This window comes from Mytilus californianus, unplaced genomic scaffold (assembly GCF_021869535.1).
Source record: "Mytilus californianus isolate M0D057914Y unplaced genomic scaffold, xbMytCali1.0.p SCAF_12, whole genome shotgun sequence".
Classification (NCBI taxonomy): Eukaryota; Metazoa; Mollusca; class Bivalvia; order Mytilida; family Mytilidae; genus Mytilus; species Mytilus californianus.
The window spans coordinates 50,586,926-50,609,976 of NW_026262604.1; the positions used below are offsets into that span (position 1 = coordinate 50,586,926).

At 32.4% G+C, this 23,051-nt stretch overlaps 1 protein-coding gene across 1 annotated transcript in view; it reads right to left on the minus strand.

The window, feature by feature from the left end:
- Positions 1–23,051, minus strand: part of LOC127721113 (uncharacterized) — a 194,367-nt gene that overhangs the window by 158,098 nt on the left and 13,218 nt on the right. Inside the window, exons 7-17 of the mRNA XM_052227789.1 lie at positions 21,661–21,918; positions 19,928–20,158; positions 17,635–17,979; positions 14,606–14,748; positions 13,476–13,561; positions 12,857–12,990; positions 3,397–3,560; positions 2,793–2,870; positions 2,067–2,129; positions 1,663–1,763; positions 764–993 (exon numbers count right to left, since the gene is read on the minus strand). Coding sequence (XP_052083749.1) covers positions 764–993; positions 1,663–1,763; positions 2,067–2,129; positions 2,793–2,870; positions 3,397–3,560; positions 12,857–12,990; positions 13,476–13,561; positions 14,606–14,748; positions 17,635–17,979; positions 19,928–20,158; positions 21,661–21,918 — 1,833 coding nt within the window. The remainder of the gene's footprint in view (positions 1–763; positions 994–1,662; positions 1,764–2,066; positions 2,130–2,792; positions 2,871–3,396; positions 3,561–12,856; positions 12,991–13,475; positions 13,562–14,605; positions 14,749–17,634; positions 17,980–19,927; positions 20,159–21,660; positions 21,919–23,051) is intronic.

Here is a 23,051-nt window from a genome sequence, read left to right on the forward strand (position 1 = left end):
TTATTCACCGTGTTTCGTGAAATCGGTAAAAAGATAAACGTCCAAGAAATTTTTAATTGTTCGTTCATCGTGAAATGGCAATTTTATTTCGCGTTCTTCCGTGCAGATACCCCCCCTTTACGCCCCTCGTTAAATGTTGACTGCCAAAAACAAAGAATATCTAATATTAAAATGCTATTTTTTTACGATCGCTATGTTTCACTTCTGCTGTCCTTAATTAAGATAAGATCATGTATCATCTCTAATATGTTACAAACTATATACTGTAAACCAACTTATTTTCGTGGATACTTTATTTAGCGATTTACCCTTTCTAGTACACTTCGCGATTTTCTAATTTATTGATTTAGTTTAATAAGGAAAGATTCAAGTTTTACATATTTGCGACGATTTATATTCGCGTTTTTTTTCTACTCGCGAAAGTTGCGAAAATAAATCGCTTGCGAAAATAAGTTGGTTTACAGTATTTGTCTCATACTCCAAACTGTTAAATAGAAAATCATCCTTAAAAAAAGTTACCACTGACATCATTTTAAGTGGTTTGTTTAGTAGTTCCAAATTTTCAAATTGTCCCCGTAGTAAAGATAATTCCTATTACTGAACAAAATGTAAAAATATAAATTATTCATAATATCCAATTTGCTTTTTAATTTCAATTCAGCTGCTTTATTATAACCAATACTTTTTTTGACAAAACTATAAAAATTCCAGAAAAAATTAAATTTATAGACATCATTCGTCTCAAAACATATAGAATATTTACCTTGTTCTCCAAAATCCTTTGAACATTCCTGCGCTAAGCCAACAATTATTTCAACATTCTGAATAACCCTATTGGATGCCTCTGATAATGATTCCCGTTTTTTACTTCGTCTTTCTAACTTGACCTCTAATGCTACCACCAGCTGAGCTGTGCATAGTGCTATCTCCTTAGAAGAGGCAATAAGCTTCCAAGAATTCCCCTCTCCACTTACTAGTTTGTCTACAGCTTCACTGTAAATAAACATTGTCATGACAGTGCGTTATCTCCCCTTCAATACTACACAGGAAAAATTGCAACATATGTTTTTCATATGATTTTAAAAACATATGTTTTTCATATGTTTTCCATATGTTTTTCATATGTTATATGTTTTCATGTCGGGCCTAAACATATGTTTACATATGTTTTCAAACATATGAAAAACATATGTTAAACATATGAAAAACATATGTTATGTTTATATGTTAAACATATGAAAAACATATGTTAAACATATGAAAACATATGTTGCAATTTTTCCTATGTAGTATAACATTGTACCTTATTCAGATTACTGATACTCCCCACATAAATTTAAATCAAGTGACTTTGAACAGTAGTTTTATGACGATAATTAATATGAGTTTTCCGCTGATATTTGATCAATGATTGCATGCCTATTTGGGGTTTCTATAGTCTTTATATTTTACATAAAGATCAATTTTCACAGATACTTCTTTTCCTGTTTAGCCCTTTCTGGTCGAATTCAGTCAATTTATTTTCAGGATTTTCTTACTTTCTTGATGTATTTATATAATATAATGGAAGATCCAAGTTTTAAATATTTTCAATAATTTATATTCATATTATTTTCTACTAGTGAAAATAGCACAGTAACCATTTGTTTTCAATTTACTTACATCAATGCTGTGACACCTAAGCCAACAGATCTAGTTATGGATAACAATCGTTCCGTCCATCTATGACTGTTCTTATAGAATTCATTTTTGGAAGATTTTGCCTGTAATAGAAAATATCATAGAGACATTTGTACACAGGCAAATAGAGCAAACAATATGATTCAAATGAGGTAACCACTTCAAATATGAACAAAAATTTACTATTTTGACCCTCCAAGGTGACATAACCTGTAAATAGACACTGTTGTTTTGATCCTGATACTGCATAGATTTCTGACCTTTTGTGTATGTAAAACTATATTGAACCTGGAAAAGCAGACAGTTTCAGAACTGAACGTCTATTAAATCCAAATTTTTTCCTTTTAATGTTTTAATTAGTTTCAATTACTATGTAAAATGCTCACCCTGCCCTGTGCCACTATTTCTCTTTCTAAATCTCTTGTTTTCTCCATTAATATTTTAATTGCCTACAATTAAAACATTTGTCTGTAAAAACTTTCACATGTACAACATGTACAAATATTAAACAGGTTATTCAAAAAGAACTTTTAAATCTTGTATCATGGTAAAAAAGATTTTACAGACTGTTATGACTGGATTCTAGTATTTGTATTGGTCGCATAATTTAAATAGTTGGAGAGCTATATTTGTTTTTAGAAAAGTACCATATTTCATGGTTTTATCATTTGCTCTCATCAAACTTACTAACAAGAATATGACAACATGCACAGCTTAATAAATCTCATTTCTATGTTCAGTGAACCATGAAATAGTGGTCAAATTCCTTATGTGGCATATACCTTAAAACACCCATACTATAATGAGGCATACAAGGTTTCTAAGTTTCAAGTTGATGTGAACATAGCTTTTGTTAAAAATATGTTTCAAAAACCTTCAATACATATAATTTAACTTATCTTAAACCAAAACTTTAACCTTATTATCAGTAAACTATGAAATCTTTGTAAAAACCACAATTCTGAATATATTATAAAATCATAATGAGCATTGGTACAAGTGTTCCAACTTGATGTGCATACAATTCAATGGAAAACAACATTAAACATAAACTTAATGACACAGATAATACATAAAATGTAAATTAACTTTTTTACTGAACAAAAACTTACATGTATAAGGTCAGCACAAGAGTCAAGTATATTATCCTTATCTTTCAAGTCCTTACTATTTGTCTTGCCTATAATTTCCTGTAATAAACACAGATATGCATTGTTGTTACAAGAGTCTCATTAGACATGTTTGCTGTTCACACAGTATTGCCAATGAGAAAACTATACATCAACTATCACTACTATATGTGACAGTATAGGTCACAGTGTTAGGTTTTAACCGGTTTATAAGTTACTGTGTTCTGTTTAGACAGGTGTATTCTTTTGATACAGGTTACAGCTGTGTTCTATTTTGACAGGTTTTACAGTTCACCAAGGGTTCAGTTAAGACAGAATTACAGTTAAATAATGTTAAGGGTTCAGAAGAGACAGGTTTGTTGTTAACACAGTGTTAAGTATAGATAGGTTTACAGGTTACACAGTGTTAGGTTTGTTGTTAACACAGTGTTAAGTATAGATAGGTTTACAGGTTACACAGTGTTAGGTTTGTTGTTAACACAGTGTTAAGTATAGATAGGTTTACAGATTACCCAGTGTTACATTTAGTCTAGTTTTATGTTAAATTCTGTTCAAATACAACAACTGTCTGTACAGCATTACTTACACCTATCATTGTATCAGCTGTATGAATGGTTAATGTTACCGACTCCATCTCCCTGTCCACTGTATCTCCAATCTCTTTCTCTCTGATATCAGTAATAATCAATTCTTCTGTAACCTTGATCTCAGCATGTTTAACAGTAGATTCTTTGTTTAGAGATGGAAGGGCTGTAAAATATTTATATTTTTATATTAAATATGAGCATTCTTTTCTGTGGAATTTCTTTTAAGGATGTTTGCTACTCTGTTTCAAAATAACAAGATTTTTTATAGAGTCGGACTGTTCTAAAATGATAGAATATAAAAAAAGGAACTACAAAAGCAGAAAAAAATTATGGGTACGTGTGCTTGTTTTCGAGATATAAGCCATTGAAAATTTGGCAGGAAATGATTCTCTCTAGATTTTTCATACTTTTAACATTGGCCGCTTTTTTGTTTCAAAAACTATGAAAAAATAACAAGGATGTTATAAGATTTTCAAATATGGCTTTTTAACCTATATGTAATAAAATTATGAAAAGAAAAGTAGGGGTAAGTGGGCAAATTTTTTTAATGGCAATACATGGATAAAATCAGAGGATTCCGAAAATCTGGCAAAACTTCAAACATAAGAGGAGCAAACATCCTTAAAACTGAAATTTGACCACCTGCCAATAACAGGACATTGAGAGTGAGCAATACAAGGATTTCGTACAGGATTTGATTGTTATTCCTTCCATTCTTTTTTAAAGAAAAAATTATAAAAACAATGTTGCTGCCTTAAAAAAATTCTTTCCATATTTTTTACTAAAATTATTTTAAAAATGCACTTGTTTGCTAAGAAGAAAATGATTTCTCCAATGAAAAATCGAATTCTGAAAGATTATTTTTTACAGTAGAGGTCTGAAGACTGCAAATAAATTAGTTTCTATCTTATCAGGATTTACATAATTAGATTAATCACTCATTCTCAGGAAATCGGGTCCAATACATGATTTGTTGTCCCTGTAGATATTTGAAGCCTTATCTGCTTTAAAATGTCTAAAAGAGTATGTTTTTGAAAATCCAGGAAGATATCTAGCTAAAACTACCACAATTGCTACGTAGTAGAGTATCAAAATTACTCCAGCCTACTACTAAAACGTATTATTTTGCATAAAACAAATGTCCCTGATGGCATAGATATTTTTTCTGTTGAGAAGTCGACTTAAGAAGCTTGCAAAACATGTAATAATGTTGCCTTTTCCGATCTATCACCATTTAGCCATTAAAAATGTATGCCGTTTTAAGTAGTTAAATGTCATAAAACAAGAGTGCACACGCTGAAATGTCTCGCCTTCTTTACTAACCATTGATTTTATGTTGATAGTCCTAGATACAAAGCTTTACTACAAGTAACACATAAACTTAACATGATCCAAGAAAATGAGGTCAAGGTCAGATAAACCAAACGAGAAATACATGTACACCTTACAATCATTCAATAAACCAAACATAGTTGACCTATTGCTTATTGTTTCTAAGAAACAGTCTTAAACAAGAAAACTTAACATTGACCAATGAACCATGAAAATGAGGTTAAGGTCAGATGAACCATGCCAGACAGACATGTACACCTTACAATCAATTTAGGCATTAAATATAGTTGACCTATTGCTTAAGTATCTAAGAAACACACTTAACCATGAAAACTTAGCATTGACCAATGAACCATGAAAATGAGGTCAAGATCAGATGAAACTGCCAGACAGACATATACACCTTACAATCCTTCCATGCATCAAATATAGTTGATCTATTGCTTATAGTTGAAGAAAAACAGACCAAAACACAAAAACTTAAAACTGAGAAATGAACCGTGAAAATGAGGTCAAGGTCAAATAAAACCTGTGAGACTGACATGTACATCATAAAATATTTCCATACACCATTTATAGTTGACCTATTGCATATAGTATTAGAAAAAAAGACCAAAACTCAAAAACTTCACTTTGACCACTGAACCATGAAAATGAGGTCAAGGTCAGATGACACCTACCAGTTGGACATGTACACCTTACAATCATTCCATATACCAAATATAGTAGACCTACTGCTTATAGTATCTGATATATGGACTTGACCACGAAAACTTAACCTTGTTCACTGATCCATGAAATGAGGTCGAGGTCAAATAAAAATTGTCTGACGGGCATGAGGACCTTGCAAGGTACACACATACTAAATATAGTTATCCTATTACTCATAATAAGAAAGAAATTAACATTACAAAAAATGTTGACTTTTTTTTCAAGTAGTCACTGAACCATGAAAATGAGGTCAAGGACAATGGACATATGACAGACGGAAACTTCGTAACATAAGGCATCTATATACAAAGTATGAAGCATCCATGTCTTCTAGCTTCTAAAATATATAGCTTTTAAGAAGTTAGCTAACGCCGCCACCGCCGGATCACTATCCCTATGTCGAGCTTTCTGCGACAAAAGTCGCAGGCTCGACAATAAAACCAACACAGTTTTGAGAATATATGTCACTATTTCTTTGACAAAATATGTTACCAACTTTTAATAAGACTCTACATTTATCTAAAGGTCAATTTAATTGAAAGAATAATTATGTTGCTTTTGAAGTGTTAGTCCATATTTATAACCAAAACAAAATTATATGATGTGTATCTATAATGGTTTAGAAAATTGATAAGCTTCAAAACTAGGAAATGTACGTTAATTTTAAACAGATACGTTACTATTAAATCATTTGCAAAAACATTAACCACTTGCACGGGATCTATTTAACTGCATACATATGTTTTTACATATTTGATATTCCTTTCAGTGAAAAATGTCCTGTTATTAGAAACATATGAGAAATAATGAACCAAGAATAATTTGTTACACAGATATGGTACCAACAGATACGTTACTATGTTTCGATTACCGACGAAATATCGATATCATTTCGGAATTCAGACATATGAGGTATCTGCCTTAATACATTTTTGTTTTTTTTAATGAACAATGAGTAATATCATCAGTACAACAAGTTGTGAGCTGCAATTTGTGAAGACATAATGAAGGACAACTTCAAATTTGATAATTGTACTGATTTTAACTGGATATTTTAATTTATTTTTTGCTAATATTTTAATTAAGATAATTTAACACATAGATAATAATTAGACATTTGAATTTTGTACCTACAGGATAAAAATAATGTTAAGTATTGTAATTCAGGGTGCTAACATTAAGTAACGTATTTGTTTCATACGGTAACGTATTCGTTGCATGCCATGAACAGATACGTTACCTCTTATATTCTTTTGTTTCATTCAAGTTTAAAGCGTTACGCTCACTTCTTTGATATAAAATATTTTATATTCAAAGTTTATTTATAATTAATAGTTCCAGAACCGATATAACAGAGTTTTCAATATCAAAATTGTCTTCTCAACAGATACATGATCTGTTCATTTCCAAGTTGAAAAACAAGATAAGATATATAAACATTAGAAAAAATATATAAAATTAACAAGATAACTGATATTTAAACATATTTTGATAAATATCTTGATAAAATTGAGAATGGAAACACATTTTATTTAAGAACAACTAATTGTTATGATTTTTGTCATCACAGTAATATTTAATCAAGATAAAGATTCAAGAACAAATCATTAACTTTTCAAATAAAATTCAAAATGGAAATGGGTAATGTGTCAAAGAGACAACAACCCGACCAAAGAGCAGACAACAGCCAAAGGCCACCAATGGGTCTTCAATGCAGCAAGAAACACCCGCACCCAGAGGCGGGCTTTAGCTGGCCCCTAAACAAAAATGTATACTAGTTCAGTGATAATGGATGTCATACTAAACTCCGAAATATACACAAGAAACTAAAATTAAAAAAAGAGTAACAAAGGCCAGAGGCTCCTGACTTGGGACAGGCGCAAAAAATGCGGCAGGTTAAACTTGTTTTTTGAGATCTCAACCCTCCCCTATACCTCTAGCCAATGTAGAAAAAACAAACACAACAATACGCACAGTAAAAGTCAGTTCAAAAGAAGTCTGAGTCCGATGTCAGAAAAGGTAACAAAAGAAATTAAACAAAATGACAATGACGCATAAATTAACAAAGGACTACTAGCAGCTACTAACATGCCAGCTCCAGACCTCAAATAAACTGATTGAAAAATTATGTCTTCATCATATGAATATCAAGTACAATCCCTCCCATTAGGGGTTTAGTATTACACCATCATAAAATATATGAGAAGAACATAACCCGTATCATGCCAACCACTGGTTTTAGAATAAATGTGTTTATTTCCGATGCAAAGACCCTATAAGTGAATCAATATTAAAGCCAAAATATGCAATCTTTGATGACCTGACAACAGTATCGTAGCTATATCCCTTCTTAATAAGTCTGTTTAAAGGTTTTGTTAGCTTTTGAGGTGAATGCAGACATTGTTGTGCTTTGTAAAGAATATTACCATAAAAAATTGGATGTGAAATACCTAAACGTATAAGATGTCTGCATGTTGAATTATATTTACGAGTGATGTCCTTGTACCGATGATAAAATTTAGTAAATGTTTTGACTAGTTTGTGATATTGAAAACCCTGGTGTAATAATTTTTCAGTAATACACAAATTTCTCTCGCTAAAATCTAATACGTTGTTACATACACGAGCAAATCTTACAAGTTGAGATATATAAACACCATAAGATGGTGACAAGGGAACGTCACCATCTAAAAATGGATAGTTAACGATAGGAAATGAAAAATCATCTCTTTTATCATAAATTTTGGTATTGAGTTTCCCGTTAATGATATAGATATCAAGATCGAGGAAAGGACAGTGGTCATTATTAGTATTAGCTTTATTTAAAGTTAGTTCAACAGGATAAATTTATTTAGTATACATACTGAAGTCGTCATTATTGAGAGCCAATATATCATCCAAATATCTAAAAGTATTGTTAAATTTTTGTATCAGATGTTGTTTCGATGGGTCTTTGAGATTTTAGTCATAAATTGTAACTCATAACAATACAGAAACAGGTCCGCAATAAGTGGTGCACAGTTAGTCCCCATTGGAATTCGGATAACATGACGATATACGGAATCTCCAAAGCGAACAAAAATGTTATCTAATAATAATTCAAGGGCAGTTATAGTATCAAAGCATGTCCAATTGACATAGTTCTTTTGTTTGTTGCTACTAAAAATTGACCTAAAAGAGTTTGAACATATGTATTCGCATTCTGACTTTTTAAATGCCCATTTAATTAGGTGTGTAAATTTTTTCTTAATAAGAACATGAGACAAAGTGGTATATAGGGTAGAAAAATCAAAACTTTGAACAGATTCAAAATCACCAATATAAGCATGTAATTGATCCAGTACTGCCAACGAATTTTTGACACTCCAAAAGTAATTAATTCCACTATTTTCAAAGGCCTTATTTGAATAATTTATAGTTAGGGTTTTGATTGTACCAAGTGTACTAGTAAGTAGAATAGACAATTTAGTAGTGGAACAATGGCTTGAAGACGAAATAAATCTATATTTGTAAGGTGTTTTGTGTAGCTTCGGAAGCCAGTACATAGTTGGAACTTTCATTGTATTTGGTTCTGCTTGTAAAGAAGTAGCTAAAATTTTATGTTTGTTACAGATGTCGTTTTCCCGAAAATGGAGTTAGTTGGAATGTTGGTGAATTCGTGATTTCCTTTTGCAGAACCTCAATGTAAAATTTACGTCAAACAATAATGATATTATTAGCAGCCTTATCAACCGGGACAAAAACGAATTCCTTGGCGAGTTCTTTTAGTTTATGTTTGATACGAGAAATAGGGTTTTTATGGTTGTTGTTAAGGGTAAAATGTTCTTTAAAATGTTGTATGCATATATCAACTATGTTCATTACTGAATTAAAATAAATGTGGATAGTGTCCACATGTGGACACAGATGATGCCCCCGCTTGCATATCATATAGTTATAAAGGGACATAACTGAAGAACGGTAAAAGTGACGCTACCCAAAAATTTTGTGGTAATAAGCATTGTGTGTAAGTCTCATAACATTTGGTTGAGGCTAACTTTAGAGAACAGAAACTAAAAATTCAGCAATTTTTCTATTTGTAAACACGCATAACTCTGGAACAGTTGTGTATAAGTTTTATAACATTTGGTTGAGACAAACTAAAGTTAGAGAACGGAAACGAAAAATTCAGCAATTTTTACATTTATAAAGGGACATAACTCAAGAATGGTAAAAGTATTGCCACCAAATTTCGTACTTTATCTGTATTATGTAGTAATAAGCATTGTGTATAAGTTTCATAACATTTAGTTGAGGCAAACTAAAGTTAGAAAACAGAAACAAAAAATTTGTCTTTGATCTTAGTTTTGTGGTAATGAATATTGTGTATAGGTTTCATAATGTTTGGTTGGGGCAAACTTAAGTTACAGAATGGAAACTAAAAATTTTGCAATCTTTCGATTTATAAAGGGGCATAACTCAATAACGGTTAAAGTGACACTACCCAAATTAAACTGTGTTTTAGCAGTGGAAATCAAAATTAAACCTTGCATTGTATAAAGCATTGATTGTAGTTGATTCAACTATAATCATGGACAAAGGAAGATAACTCCAATTTTTAAAATTACTTGATATTTAGAAGAAAATAACAATTTTGCAATTTTTCCATTTATAAAGGGGCATAACTCTAGAACGGTTAAAGTGACACCACCAAAATTCAAACTTGATCTGTGTTTTGTGGTTATAAACATTTTGTATAAGTTTCATAACATTTTGTTGAGGCAAACTTAAGTTAGAGAACGGAAACTAAATATTTTGCAATTTTTTCATTTATAAAGAGGCATAACTCTAGAACGGTTAAAGTGACACCACCAAAATTCATACTTGATCTGTGTTTTGTGAAATAAGCATTGTGTATAAGTTTCATAACATTTGGTTGAGGCAAACTTAAGTTAGAGAACGGAAACTAAAAATTTTGCAATTTTTCCATTTATAAAGGGGCATTACTCTAGAGCGGTTAAAGTGACGCCACCAAAATTCAATCTTGATCTGTGTTTTGTTGTAATAAGCATTGTGTATAAGTTTCATAACATTTGGTTGAGGCAAACTCAAGTTAGAGAACGGAAACCAATTATGGGGCGTACGGACGGACAGACGTACGTACATTGAGACGGACAAGGGTAAAACTTAATGCCCCTACCGCTACGGCGGGGCATAAAAAGAGTCCAAAGATTTCTTGTCAGCTTTTTCTCGTTTTATCCATTTCAAACAGTAAGTACGGAGTGAGTCGTGGATGATATTATGACACTCATTCCAATTAATAATTGATGGGGGACGATATTTAGGTCCTTTACTGAGGAATGATTTCAACTCTCTGTCAGGAACGATGTTAAGGTCTCCTGTTATAACATGGGAACTAGGGCCATAAATGTATTCGGAATTACTGCAATTACATGATGTAGGTGTATTGTCACTGATATTTACATCTTTACACACTTGGTTATAATTAAACACATATTCCGAGTAGATTTTTTGTAAACATAACAAATAAGAGGGAGTTCAGTATTATCAAAATATCCAGGAATTTGTTCTTTAACAGAATGATCATTAAAAATACTGGCAATATTTACAAAATCAAAACCTTTATTGACATACTTGATTTTAATAAAATGTTTTTTATGATCTTCAGGGTGATCAATTTTGGGAAACAGTTTAGAATAACAATATGCCATAATAATTTGAACAATTTCATACTTAGGACTGCAATATGGAATTGTGTTGCAATCCTCTAAAATTTTATGTAATTTGTTTACAGGTATTAAAAGAACAAAGCTTGGTTAACAGATAATGTCTGCCGTTGTTTTTTGAAATAGAAATTAGGTTCGAAATATTTGTATGGTTGGTTCGGTGCGAATTTTTCTACGCCCATGAGAACGGTTTTTACGAACAGTTTTAGAAAATAAAGTCTATCAACAAGAATTATGACTATTAATAGCATCTTAGGTACTATAATGGAGAAAATATTAAAGCAATGACACTTTGTATGAAAATTGCTTGCTAGGAAATCAAGAGGCTCTCAAGAGCCTGAATCGCTCACCTGTATTTCAGAGGAGAAGATTTTTAAATGTTAGCAAACTTGATGAACAAATTGTGTAAAATTGTCTTTAAAGGGCAATAACTCCTTAAGGGGTCAATTGACAATTTTGGTCAGATTAACTTTTTTGTAGATCTTACTTTGCTGAACATTATTGCAGCTTACAGTTTATATCTATCTATAATAATATTTCTAGATAATAACAAAAAACTGCAAAATTTTGTTAAAACTACCAATTTGGTGGCAGAAACATAACAATGGGTTGTTCGATTCGTCTGATAATTTCAGGGCCAATAGATCTTGACCAATTGAACAATTTTACTCCTTGTCAGATTTGCTCTAAAAGCTTTAGTTTTTGAGATATAAGCCAAAAACTGCATTTGACCCTTATGTTCTATTTTTAGCCATGGCGTCCATGTTTGTCAATGGATTAAAACTTCGGATACATATTATAAACAAGATACCCTAAGGAACATTTAGTTAAAGTTTAAAGGTGTTTGGCCCAGTAGCTTCAGAGGAGAAGATTTTTAAATGTTAGCAAACTTGATGAACAAATTGTGTAAAGTTGTCTTTAAAGGGCAACAACTCCTTAAGGGGTCAATTGACAATTATGGTCTTATTAACTTTTTTGTAGATCTTACTTTGCTGAACATTATTTCTGTTTACAGTTTATATCTATCTATAATAATATTCAAGATAACAAAAAACTGTAAAATTTCCTTAAAACTACCAATTTAGTTGCAGCAACCCAACAATGGGTTGTTCGATTTGTCTGAAAATTTCAGGGCTGATAGATCTTGACCAATTGAACAATTTAACCCCATGTCAGATTTGCTCTAAAAGCTTTAGTTTTTAAGATATAAGCCAAAAACTGCATTTGACCCCTATGTTATATTTTTAGCCATGGTGGCCATGTTTGTCGATGGAACAAAATTTCGGATACAATTTATAAACTAGATACCCTAAGGAACATTTAGTTAAAGTTTGAAGGTATTTGGCCCAGTAGTTTCAGAGAAGAGATTTTTGAAATAGTTTACGACGACAGACGACGACAACAAACTCCAAGTTAAGTGATGTCATAAGCTCACATGGGGCCCTTTGGGCCCCGGTGAGCTAATAAAACACGACGGTAACGTATCTGTTATGTGGAAAACTGTGACCCATAGTCTTGACCACGATACCATTTTCACAGTAAGAGCGAAGATCAACCACTTTGGAATCTTTTAAATCATATATATACGAATCATTTGAGCATTATTAAAAGTTGGTTTACACAAATTTATTTTCCAATAGTAATGTTGGCAAATGGGCCGATTTGCTGAGAATCAGTGTAATATGCCTACCTTTCTGATCAAATTGATCGGAGGATATAAACTCTTCAACTTTCATATGTTCTGGAACAACACGACATTCCATAGTCTGATAGCCTTTGTCCTCATTTTGTAGGCTGTCATATAGCATATCCTGTCCACCACTTCTACAATAGATAATGTTATGATTTCAAAAGCTGATTTTTAAATACTACAAATTAGCCAGAGGCAGTTGCAACCAATCAAATCAGGCCTGAACTGAAGAACTGATTCTTGTTTTACTGTTTTTATACTGGCCTATTTAAAGGGACCTAGCTTGCCATATTAGGAATTGGCTGCACCTAAGGGCAAAATGAAAATCATAAACAATATTACTCAACATTGAATTGGTTCACAATATATTCTCAACTTGCAAAGATCAGTTCCATTGTGCAAGGCAAAATAAACAAAATTCTGAAGCAGTCATTTTAGAAATCTTAGAATTATTCCGGCCAAAGTTTGATGCTCCTTTAGGCTTTACATAATCAATGCATTCACTGATTTTCTCCAATTAATCTATGGTTGCCATAGAATTTTCTACATGGATTTTTTTTTTCTCAGTTCAACTAAACCACTCTAACTTTGGTAATAATATAAACTGTGTTCCATTCACCTTAAACATGGTAAGCTATCATCTACGATTTCTATCAATGGGTCTTTTTCAGATTTACCAATGTCCTCTGGCTCTGTCTTAATAACCTGCAAAGAACAGATGTATACCAATCAAAATTGTTATTGAATTTTTCAAATTAAATATCATTTATTTCAGAATTATTATCATTTGGCCATTTCAGTATTTCTCATCTAGACATAATGTACTGTATTCTGGATTCATTTTATTCGTAGAATATCAGTTTTGGTAGCTAGATTTTAGGGGTAAAGATGGACCACAAATTTAAATGTTCACGGAATGAAAATGAATGATTAATTAGATATAGGAAGATGTGGTATGAGTGCCAATAAGACAACTCTCCATCCAAGTAATAATTTATAAAAGTAAACCATTATAGGTCAAGGTACGGCCTTCAACACGGAGCATTGGCTCACACCGAACAGCAAGCTATAAAGGGCTCCAAAAATTACTAGTGTAAAACCATTCAAAGGGAAAACCAATGGTCTAATCTATATAAAAACGAGAAACGAGAAACACATATGAACTACATAAAGAGACGACAACTACTGTACATCAGATTCCTGACTTAGGACAGGTGCAAACATTTGCAGGGGGATTAAACGTTTTAATGGTACCAAACCTTCTCCCTTTTCTGAAACAATAGTATAACATCACAACATAGAAAGACACACTATAAAATATCAATTGGAAGGCTTAACTCAATCAAAAACGTAAATTAACACACAATGAACAAATAAATTTGATCTGTGATACCTGAATACAAATACATAGTTAATAAAAATTATAAGGGATAAATAATTAAGGTCAAAAGTAAATAAACAGGTTTAAACAAAGTTAAAGTATGATACCATGCTTCTTTGTATACAAACAGATCTAGACTACCATATATAAAGTTATTTTCACCTCCGGTTTTATTCACAATTTTGGCCTTGGACTGGACAGTTCATTATTTGTTGTTGTTAATTATTATACTGAAATGATCTTCAACAATTCATTTAAATACCAGAGAAATGTTGTAGATGTTAAATGTCTACCACAAAAAAAGCAAATAGTAGACACACATGAAAATGTCCCAATATACATTATTTCAGTCATAGATTACTACCTACCGCTGACATCATGTCATGAGGTTTGTCAGATAACTTGGTCTGGAACTGGTACCCGGACTGATTGCTATTTTCTTCCTTGTCTGCTTCAAACATGTGCATACTAGAATTACTACAATCCAAGTTTGGTAATTTATTCTGTTGACCTGAAAGAAACCAAACATTTAAGAGATCTCAGACTCACATAACATGTTTAACCCAGCCGCAATTCTGCACCTGTCCCAAGTCAGGAGCCTCTGGCCTTTGTAAGTCTTGTATGATTTTTTATTTTAGTTCATTTATATGTTTTGGAGTTTAGTAATAGCAAATGTAGTATGACCTCCATTATCACTGAACTAGTACACATTTTTGTTTAGGGGCAAGCTAAAGCACGCCGTTCAGGAGCATGATTTTCTCGCTGTGTTGAAGACCCATTGATGGCTGTCAGTTGTTTTTTGCTCTTTGGTTGGGTTGTCTCTTTGACACATTCCCCATTTCCTTTCTCAATTTTATAGTGTTATCTGCCTGTCACCCTAATATCTGAAAAACTCCATACCAGTCAACGAAGTAGAAAATTAGGTCACATTGACCTACTGTAAATAGGATGCTTTATCAACAAAATATTGGACTTTGAGCATTCCTGATAAATGTAAATAAAACAAGAGGCTCTCAAGAGCCTGAATTGCTCACCTGTTATTTTTTTGCTTAAATCTTTCATCAATGATTATTTTTGCTTTTCAATATATATTAATGAGTGGCTGAAAATGCCATTTAAATGTTCATTGTATCTGTCATATTTTCTTCAAACGCAAATAAATGCATTTTACCCATATGTTGCATTTTAGCCATATTGTCTATGTTTCTTGACCTTCAAGGAAATAAAATACAAAATTTATACTAGATTTATACTAGATTCATTTGAGAAGATTTTTAAAGTTAAAAAACATAAACAACTTGTGTAAAATTGTCCTTAAAGGGCAATAACTCCTTAAGGGGTCAATTAACAATTTGGTCTTATAAATTTTTTATAGATCTTACTTTGCTGAACAGTTTTGCTGTTTACAGTTTATCTTTATCTTCAATAATATTCAAGATAAGAACCAAAAACTGCAAAATTTCCTTAAAATAACCAATTTAGTGGCAGCAACCCAACAATGGGTTTTTTGGTTAAAAAATACCATAGTTTGTTTATGTAACCATTACATTGGAAACAATGCAGAAATAATGAAAATAACACTTCATGAGTCAGATGCTGGCCCCATGTGAGCTTATGCCATCACTTGGCGTCCGTCATCGACCGTCGTCTGTCGCCGTCGTCTGCTGTCGTCGTCGTCTGCTGTCGTCGTCTGTCGTGGTAAACTATTTCAAAAATCTTCTCCTCTGAAACTTTAACACAGAGATATGTCTACCCTTTTTGTTATTTCGATAATACAAAGGTTGTAATTAAAATAGCAACACTTTAACATGTAAGTTTTGCAAATACTCAAAGTCAATGAACCATGACTGAAGGTTCATGGCTAAACAATCTACATGGAAATGAGATGTGCCAATGCTAATACAACTGCATACCAAATTCCATTGACTTATCATAAGAAGTTCCCTTAAACAAACCTAAACACAAACTAATACAAAACTAAACAAAATTTCAAAGTCAACAGACCATAACTGAGGGGGAGGGGCCAAATAATCTTCAGGGTAATGAGATGTGCCAATGCTAATACAACTGCATACCAAATATCATTGACCTACCTCTAGTGGTTCCCCATAAACTGACCTAATCACAAACTAATACAGGAAAACTAAGCAAAAGTTTCAAAGTCAATAGACCGTGACTGAGGGGGCCATGCCAAATTATCTCCATGGAAATGAGATATGCCATCACTTATACAACTGCATACCAATTCGCGTTAACTTACCACTAGTGGTTCCCCATACACTGACCTAATCACAAACTTAATACATGTAAACTAAGCAAAGTTTCAAAGTCAATAGACCATAACTGAGGGAGCGGGGCCAAATAATCTCCATGGTAATGAGATGTGCCAATGCCAATATAACTGCATACCAAATATCATTGACCTACCGCTATTGGTTCCCCATAAATTAGACCTATTCACAAACTAATACATTGTTGATGCCGCCAGCTGCTGCCGGAAACAGCATACATATGTCTCGCTTTTTGACTCCGTCAAGGCGAGACAAAAATACCATAGTTTGACAGGTGAGCAATAATTTTATATATCTGTTGCTCAAACAAGGGAGAGAATCAATCTGCACACCTTTTCTTCGATAAGAAACAAAGTTTCTACACTTCTAAAGGAAGAGACCGATATCATTGAGCTCTTATAAACATATAAACATGATTAACAAAGTCTATGTATACTGTAATCTAATATACATAATTTATATTGTTTCATGACTAATACTTTAATCATGTCAATACAAATATAATTAGTCATGTAGATTAAGACAGCAGATTTGTGGGGAGAAGGGTGTTCACCTCTATGTGATCAGAAAAATATATCAGCTCCCCCTGCTCATATGATTATATATTATTTTCTGGAATTACACCCCCTTCCCCCAACCTTTTTCAAAAATCCTTGATCCACACCTGGCAATATGAAGTAGCTGCACTGAAAGACTAACAGAGTAAAAAGTTTCCAAAGAACTGGAAAGACATTGAAGAAAAATGTTGTTATTAACCTTTAAAAAGAGGCAAAGGATACCAAAGGTCATTTAAACTATAAGTCCAAAATAAACTGTCAAAGCATGGCAAAAAAAAGAAAAAGACCAGTAGACAAACAACAGTATACAAAACACAGCATAGAAAATCTGAAGACTGAGCAACACAAACCCATCTGAAAACTGAGCATGATGTCAGCTAGGTGCTTTGGCAGGATAAGCAGATTCTACTCCACATGTGGCACTCATGGTTTGATAATGGCAGACACACCAACATTGAACAGGTCATGAAAGTGGCTCTAATTTCACAAATTTAACATTTTATGTTATTTCTGTTAAAAGTAACTTACAAGAAAGAAAATTTGACTGACCTTTAAACTTTGGATTTATTTCAGAATTTCTGTGTCTTATAAAATTTCGCCGTTTCTCTTTAATCTTTAATTCCCTACGTTTTTTAGCTCTAGCATTTTGGAACCATACTCTTGCCACTCTTTCACTTATTCCAATAGAATTTGCTATTTCCATTAATGTGTCTGTGTGAGGCATTTGATCCCTTAAGAAATGAAATTTGAGTGCTTGCAATTGTTTCTCCCTAAACAAAGTACGTTGACCACGTTGACCATGTTGACCACGTGTTTTAGAATTTCTTCGTGTCCTGAAAGATTTCCCTCCATTACTAGTTTTTTCTGTGAAATCTGTGTCTGGTGAAACAAGACCTGTAAAAATATTAGAGAACTTTTTCCATTTTCATGAAAAACACAGAAAACAAAAATTATTTTTAATATCTATAAGAAAATCATCAAAATATTACAAGACAGAGACAAGTCAATTGCATCACATGTACAAACAAACTAGAGGCTTGTCGCTCACATGATATTTTAACTTACAATTGATGCATGAAATAATGCAACCGTTATACTTTTGCTCTAGTTTCAAAGATACAAGTCAAAAACTGCATTTTCTCCTCTGTTCTATTTTTAGCCATGTCTGCCATGTTGGTTGGCAGGCAGGGTCATGGGACACTTTTTTAAAAACTAAGTACCCTAATGCTTATTTGTGGCCAAGTTTGGTTAAATTTGTCTCAGCTAAGATAACATAAATTTACGAAAAAATTGTTAAATTTGACTCTAAAGGGCAACAACTCCTTATGGGGTCAATTGACCATTTTGGTCATGTTGACTTATTTGTAGATCTTACTTTGCTGAACATTATTGCTGTTTACAGTTTATCTCTATCTATAATAATATTCAAGATAATAACCAAAAACTGCAAAATTTCCTTAAAATTACCAATTCAGCGGCAGCAACCCAACAATGGGTTGTCCAATTCGTCTGAAAACTTCAGGACAGATAGATCTTGACCTGAGGAACAATTTAACTCCTGTCAGATTTGCACTAAATGCTTTGGTTACAGAGTTATAAGCCAAAATCTACATTTTACCCATATGTTCTATTTTTAGCCATGGGGGCCATCTTGGTAAGTTGGCTGGGTCATCGGACACATTTTTTCAACTTAAGATACCCTAATGATGATTGTGGCCAAGTTTGGTTAAATTTGGCGCAGTAGTTTCAGAGCAGAATATTTTTGTAAAAGTTTACGACGAAGACGGACGACGAAGACGACGGACGACGTAAGCCAAGTGATGAGAAAAGCTCACTTGGCCTTTTGGGCCATGTGAGCTAAAAAAGCCACAAACAATTAAACAATTTTAAGAAAGAACACAACATATACCAGTAAACAATTTTCACAAAGAATGCCAAACTACAAGTAAACAATTTTCACAAAGAACGCCACAAACAATTTAACAATTTTAACAAAGAGCACAAAATAAATGAGTAAACAATTTTCATGTTTAATTACACATGGTGATGGTCACATTTTGTATGAATTCACTACTCCAGTTTATCTGCCATGTTTTAAAATAGACAAAACCCCTTATTCTAATTTTAAAAATTTCTATTTAGATAAAGAACTGAAGATAATGTATACATTAAGTAGGTATTGAGAGTGGGCACTTTTTCTTGTGAAATACCATCCTTTCTTTGAAGGACACTTTTTCACATCTGTGGACACAATTACATAGGTAAATATCGTCCGGAATATATTTTATAATAACATTATGTCCGTGGACACAATTTGCTGTGAAATAGTGTCCGGTGGACATAATTTCATGGCGAACAATATTTAATCCAACATAAATAACAAAAAACATAATAAACATGTAAACAATCAAATAATGCCACAAACGAGTAAACAAACAAAAAACACTTTTAACAAGTAATATCCATTGTATATGAACATTTCTTTAATCATGTTAATGACATGAATTATAATTGATATTTTCATAATTGTAAATTAAATGTTTACAAAACTTTGAATTTTTGAAATACTAAGGCTTTTCTACCTTAGGAATAGATAACCTTAGCTGTATTTGTCAAAACTTTTAGGAACTTAAGTCCTCAATGCTCTTCAACTTCGTACTTTATTTGGCCTTTTGAACTTTTTTTGATTCGAGCGTCACTGATGAGACTTTTGTAGATGAAAAGCGCGTCTGGCGCAAATACTAAATTTCAATCCTGGTTTCTATGATGTGTTTATCTACACAGAATTTGACATAAGCAACTCCAAAACAACGGAGGTTCATTAGTTCTACTCATAACAGACCTGTATCTGAATCTACTTCATCTTCTTCATCAAAACTATCAGATGATATAAGTTCATCAACTTCCATAAGTAATGGTACTTCTTCATTCTCCAAAGACTGGTTCACTGTTCCTACTCTAGCTTCAGTTCCCTTCTTGTCTGACTGGTGCACCGTTCCTACTTTAGCTTCAGTTCCCTTCTTGTCTTTGTCTCCACTGATGTCATCAATTTCTGATACAGAGCTATGTTGATCTGAAAATTAAAATAGAATTATTTTTCAACTTACCAAATATCATTATGTTTTCTCAAGAAATTTTGAAGGTAAAACATGTCAATCAAATTTTTATTTTTAAAAAATTATAAGATATAAGGAACCCAGTGCAATGGATCTTTATTGACAATGCAATATGTAATAATTTTCTTAAAATGAGATAGTTGATCATCTGTAATCATACAATACTTTTTTACAGGACCAAATGAAAAAATTGACTTTCAGGAAGATTCAAAATAAACCAAATTATTTTCGTGGATACTTTATTATGTGTTTTATCTTTTCTAGTCCACTTAGCAACTCTTTACTTTAGTGATTTTTCTAATTTACTTGGTGTAGTTTAATAAGGAAAGATACAAGTTTTACATATTCCCAACAACTTATATTCGCATTATTTTTCTACTTGTGAAGTCCGGAAATAAATTGCTCACGAAAATAAGTTGATTAACAGTAAACACCTTTGAATGTTGTCTGAATGATTCATGGATTTTAAAAAGTAGGACATTATGAAAAGTTAAAGAATTTAAAGATTAAACACTACAGGTGTGAACCATTTAAATCTTATAGAATCTTATAGGATAGGATAGGATAGGATAGGATAGGATAGGACAGGACAGGACAGGAAAGGACAGGACAGGACAGGACAGGACAGGACAGGACAGGACAGGACAGGACAGGACAGGATAGGACAGGACAGGACAGGGATAGAATAGAATAGAATAGAATAGAATAGAATAGAATATCTTTTATTTCCATAAGAGGTACCCTCAAGGGGCAATGTGGATATATATACATATATGACAATATAAAGTTACAATTACAAATACAATAAAGCAGAACAGCAAAACAGTATACTAAAGTTAGACATTATAAATATTGCTAACAGTATCCCAGTGTTATATAATAAATGTTTACTCAAGGCAGGAGTTTTGATCAGAAATAGCCAAGTTGTTTCAAAATATTAATAGACTCGCAGTTTAATAACAAAATAAATTTATTAACCATATCTTGGAAGTAAAATTTTTTACATTCTTTAAATATCAGATCAAATAACAAATCTCTATCCTTAGAGTATGCAGGACATTCTATATGTATTTTACCTTTCAGGAACCAACATATTGAACCTGCTTAAGTCAAACTAAAAATACATCCTCCATTTGTGAGCAAATGCAGTTAACAGAAAAACATTCATAGAGAAATGTTAACGGATGCCACATGTGGAGCAGGATTTGCTTTATTACCCTTCCAGAGAACCCGAGATCACCCCCAGTTTTTGATGGGGTTCGTGTTGCTTAGTCTTTAGTAATCTATGTTGTGTTTTGTGTACTATTGTTTGTCTGTTTGTCTTTTTCTTTTGTAGCCATGGCGATTTCAGTTTGTTTTTGATCTATGAGTTTGAATGACCCTCTTTTATTAACTATACATGTTAAGTATGACAGTTATAACATGCCAAACTGATAAATAAATGAAATGTTAAGCATACCTAATATCTTCATCCCTTGTTGTTTATTTGCATTAGCTTTGGCATTTTGGAACCAAATTACTGCAGCTTGTATGCTGATTCCTGCTTCCTTAGCTACATCCAGGATTTTAAAGTCAGGATTTCTTCCATTTATCAAGTGTGATTCAAGTATTTCTATTTGTTTCTTAGTGAAATAGGTCTGAGATGGTTTCATTGGTTGATTTTTCTTCTCTTCTATAGACACCTGGTGACAAATATCGGAAGAATCAACACCAACGCCTAAAAAAGAGGACACAATAATTGTTTTCTTTTTTTCCCTATTTTTCCTTAAAATGCACAAATCTTCAGGCTGCAATGAAAACTTATTTCAAACAGGATTGTACATCCTCATTTTTACGGCAATATTGTTTACAGTGTCCGGAAATTTAGAAACGATCCTGGTAAACTTATCGATCCTTTAAATAAACTTATTCTAAAAGGTTACTAATTCAACACTGTAATTAGATCATTAAATATTGTTTTTAATGGTACTGATATTGATTTTGTTATCAGTAAATTAAAAGCAAACTAAATATTATTGTTATATACATATACACATTCATGGATCTACAATCTGTCGATACCTGTATCTTGGCATTGCACAAGGTCATGTTTTTGACGTCTTTACACTAATTCCATTGGATGTTGGATGTGTACGAATTGATAATTTAGTCTTAGATGCATGATTTTTTTATTAGTTGTTAGTGGCTTTGAACTAGCTGTCAGTAACTGTGAGTACTCTCAGATCTGTACTTAGTGTCTTTTTGTTGTTTGGATGTACAAGTACCTGGCCACGTCCACTTGTAATTGTAGTATTTGTATTTTTATCCAGCTGATGAGTTAAGCCTCTTTCAACTGATTTTTATAGTTCGTTCTTATGTTGTATTGTTACACCACTGTCCCAGGTTAGGGGGAGGGTTGGGACCCCGCCACATTCTGTATGTATGTGCCTATCCCAAGTCAGGAGCCTGTAATTCAGTGATTGTCGTTTGTTTATGTGTTACATATTTGTTTTTCGTTCATTTTTTGTACATAAATTAGGCCGTTAGTTTTCTCGTTTGAATTGTTTTACATTGTCATTTCGGGGCCTTTTATAGCTGACTGTGCGGTATGGGCTTTGCTCATTATTGAAGGCCTTACGGTGACCTATAGTTGTTAATTTCTGTGTCATTTGGTCTCTTGTGGAGAGTTTTTTCATTGGCAATCATACCACATCTTCTTTTTTATATTCATTCATTCATTTGACATCAGTGAATAATGTAGTTTGAAACAAAACTAAACTTTTTCTTCTAGTATTTCTGCATTGAAATTCAATACAATGAGAGATGCATTTCCTGCTGCTAATATGATACTTTCATATGTAATTTAAAGTA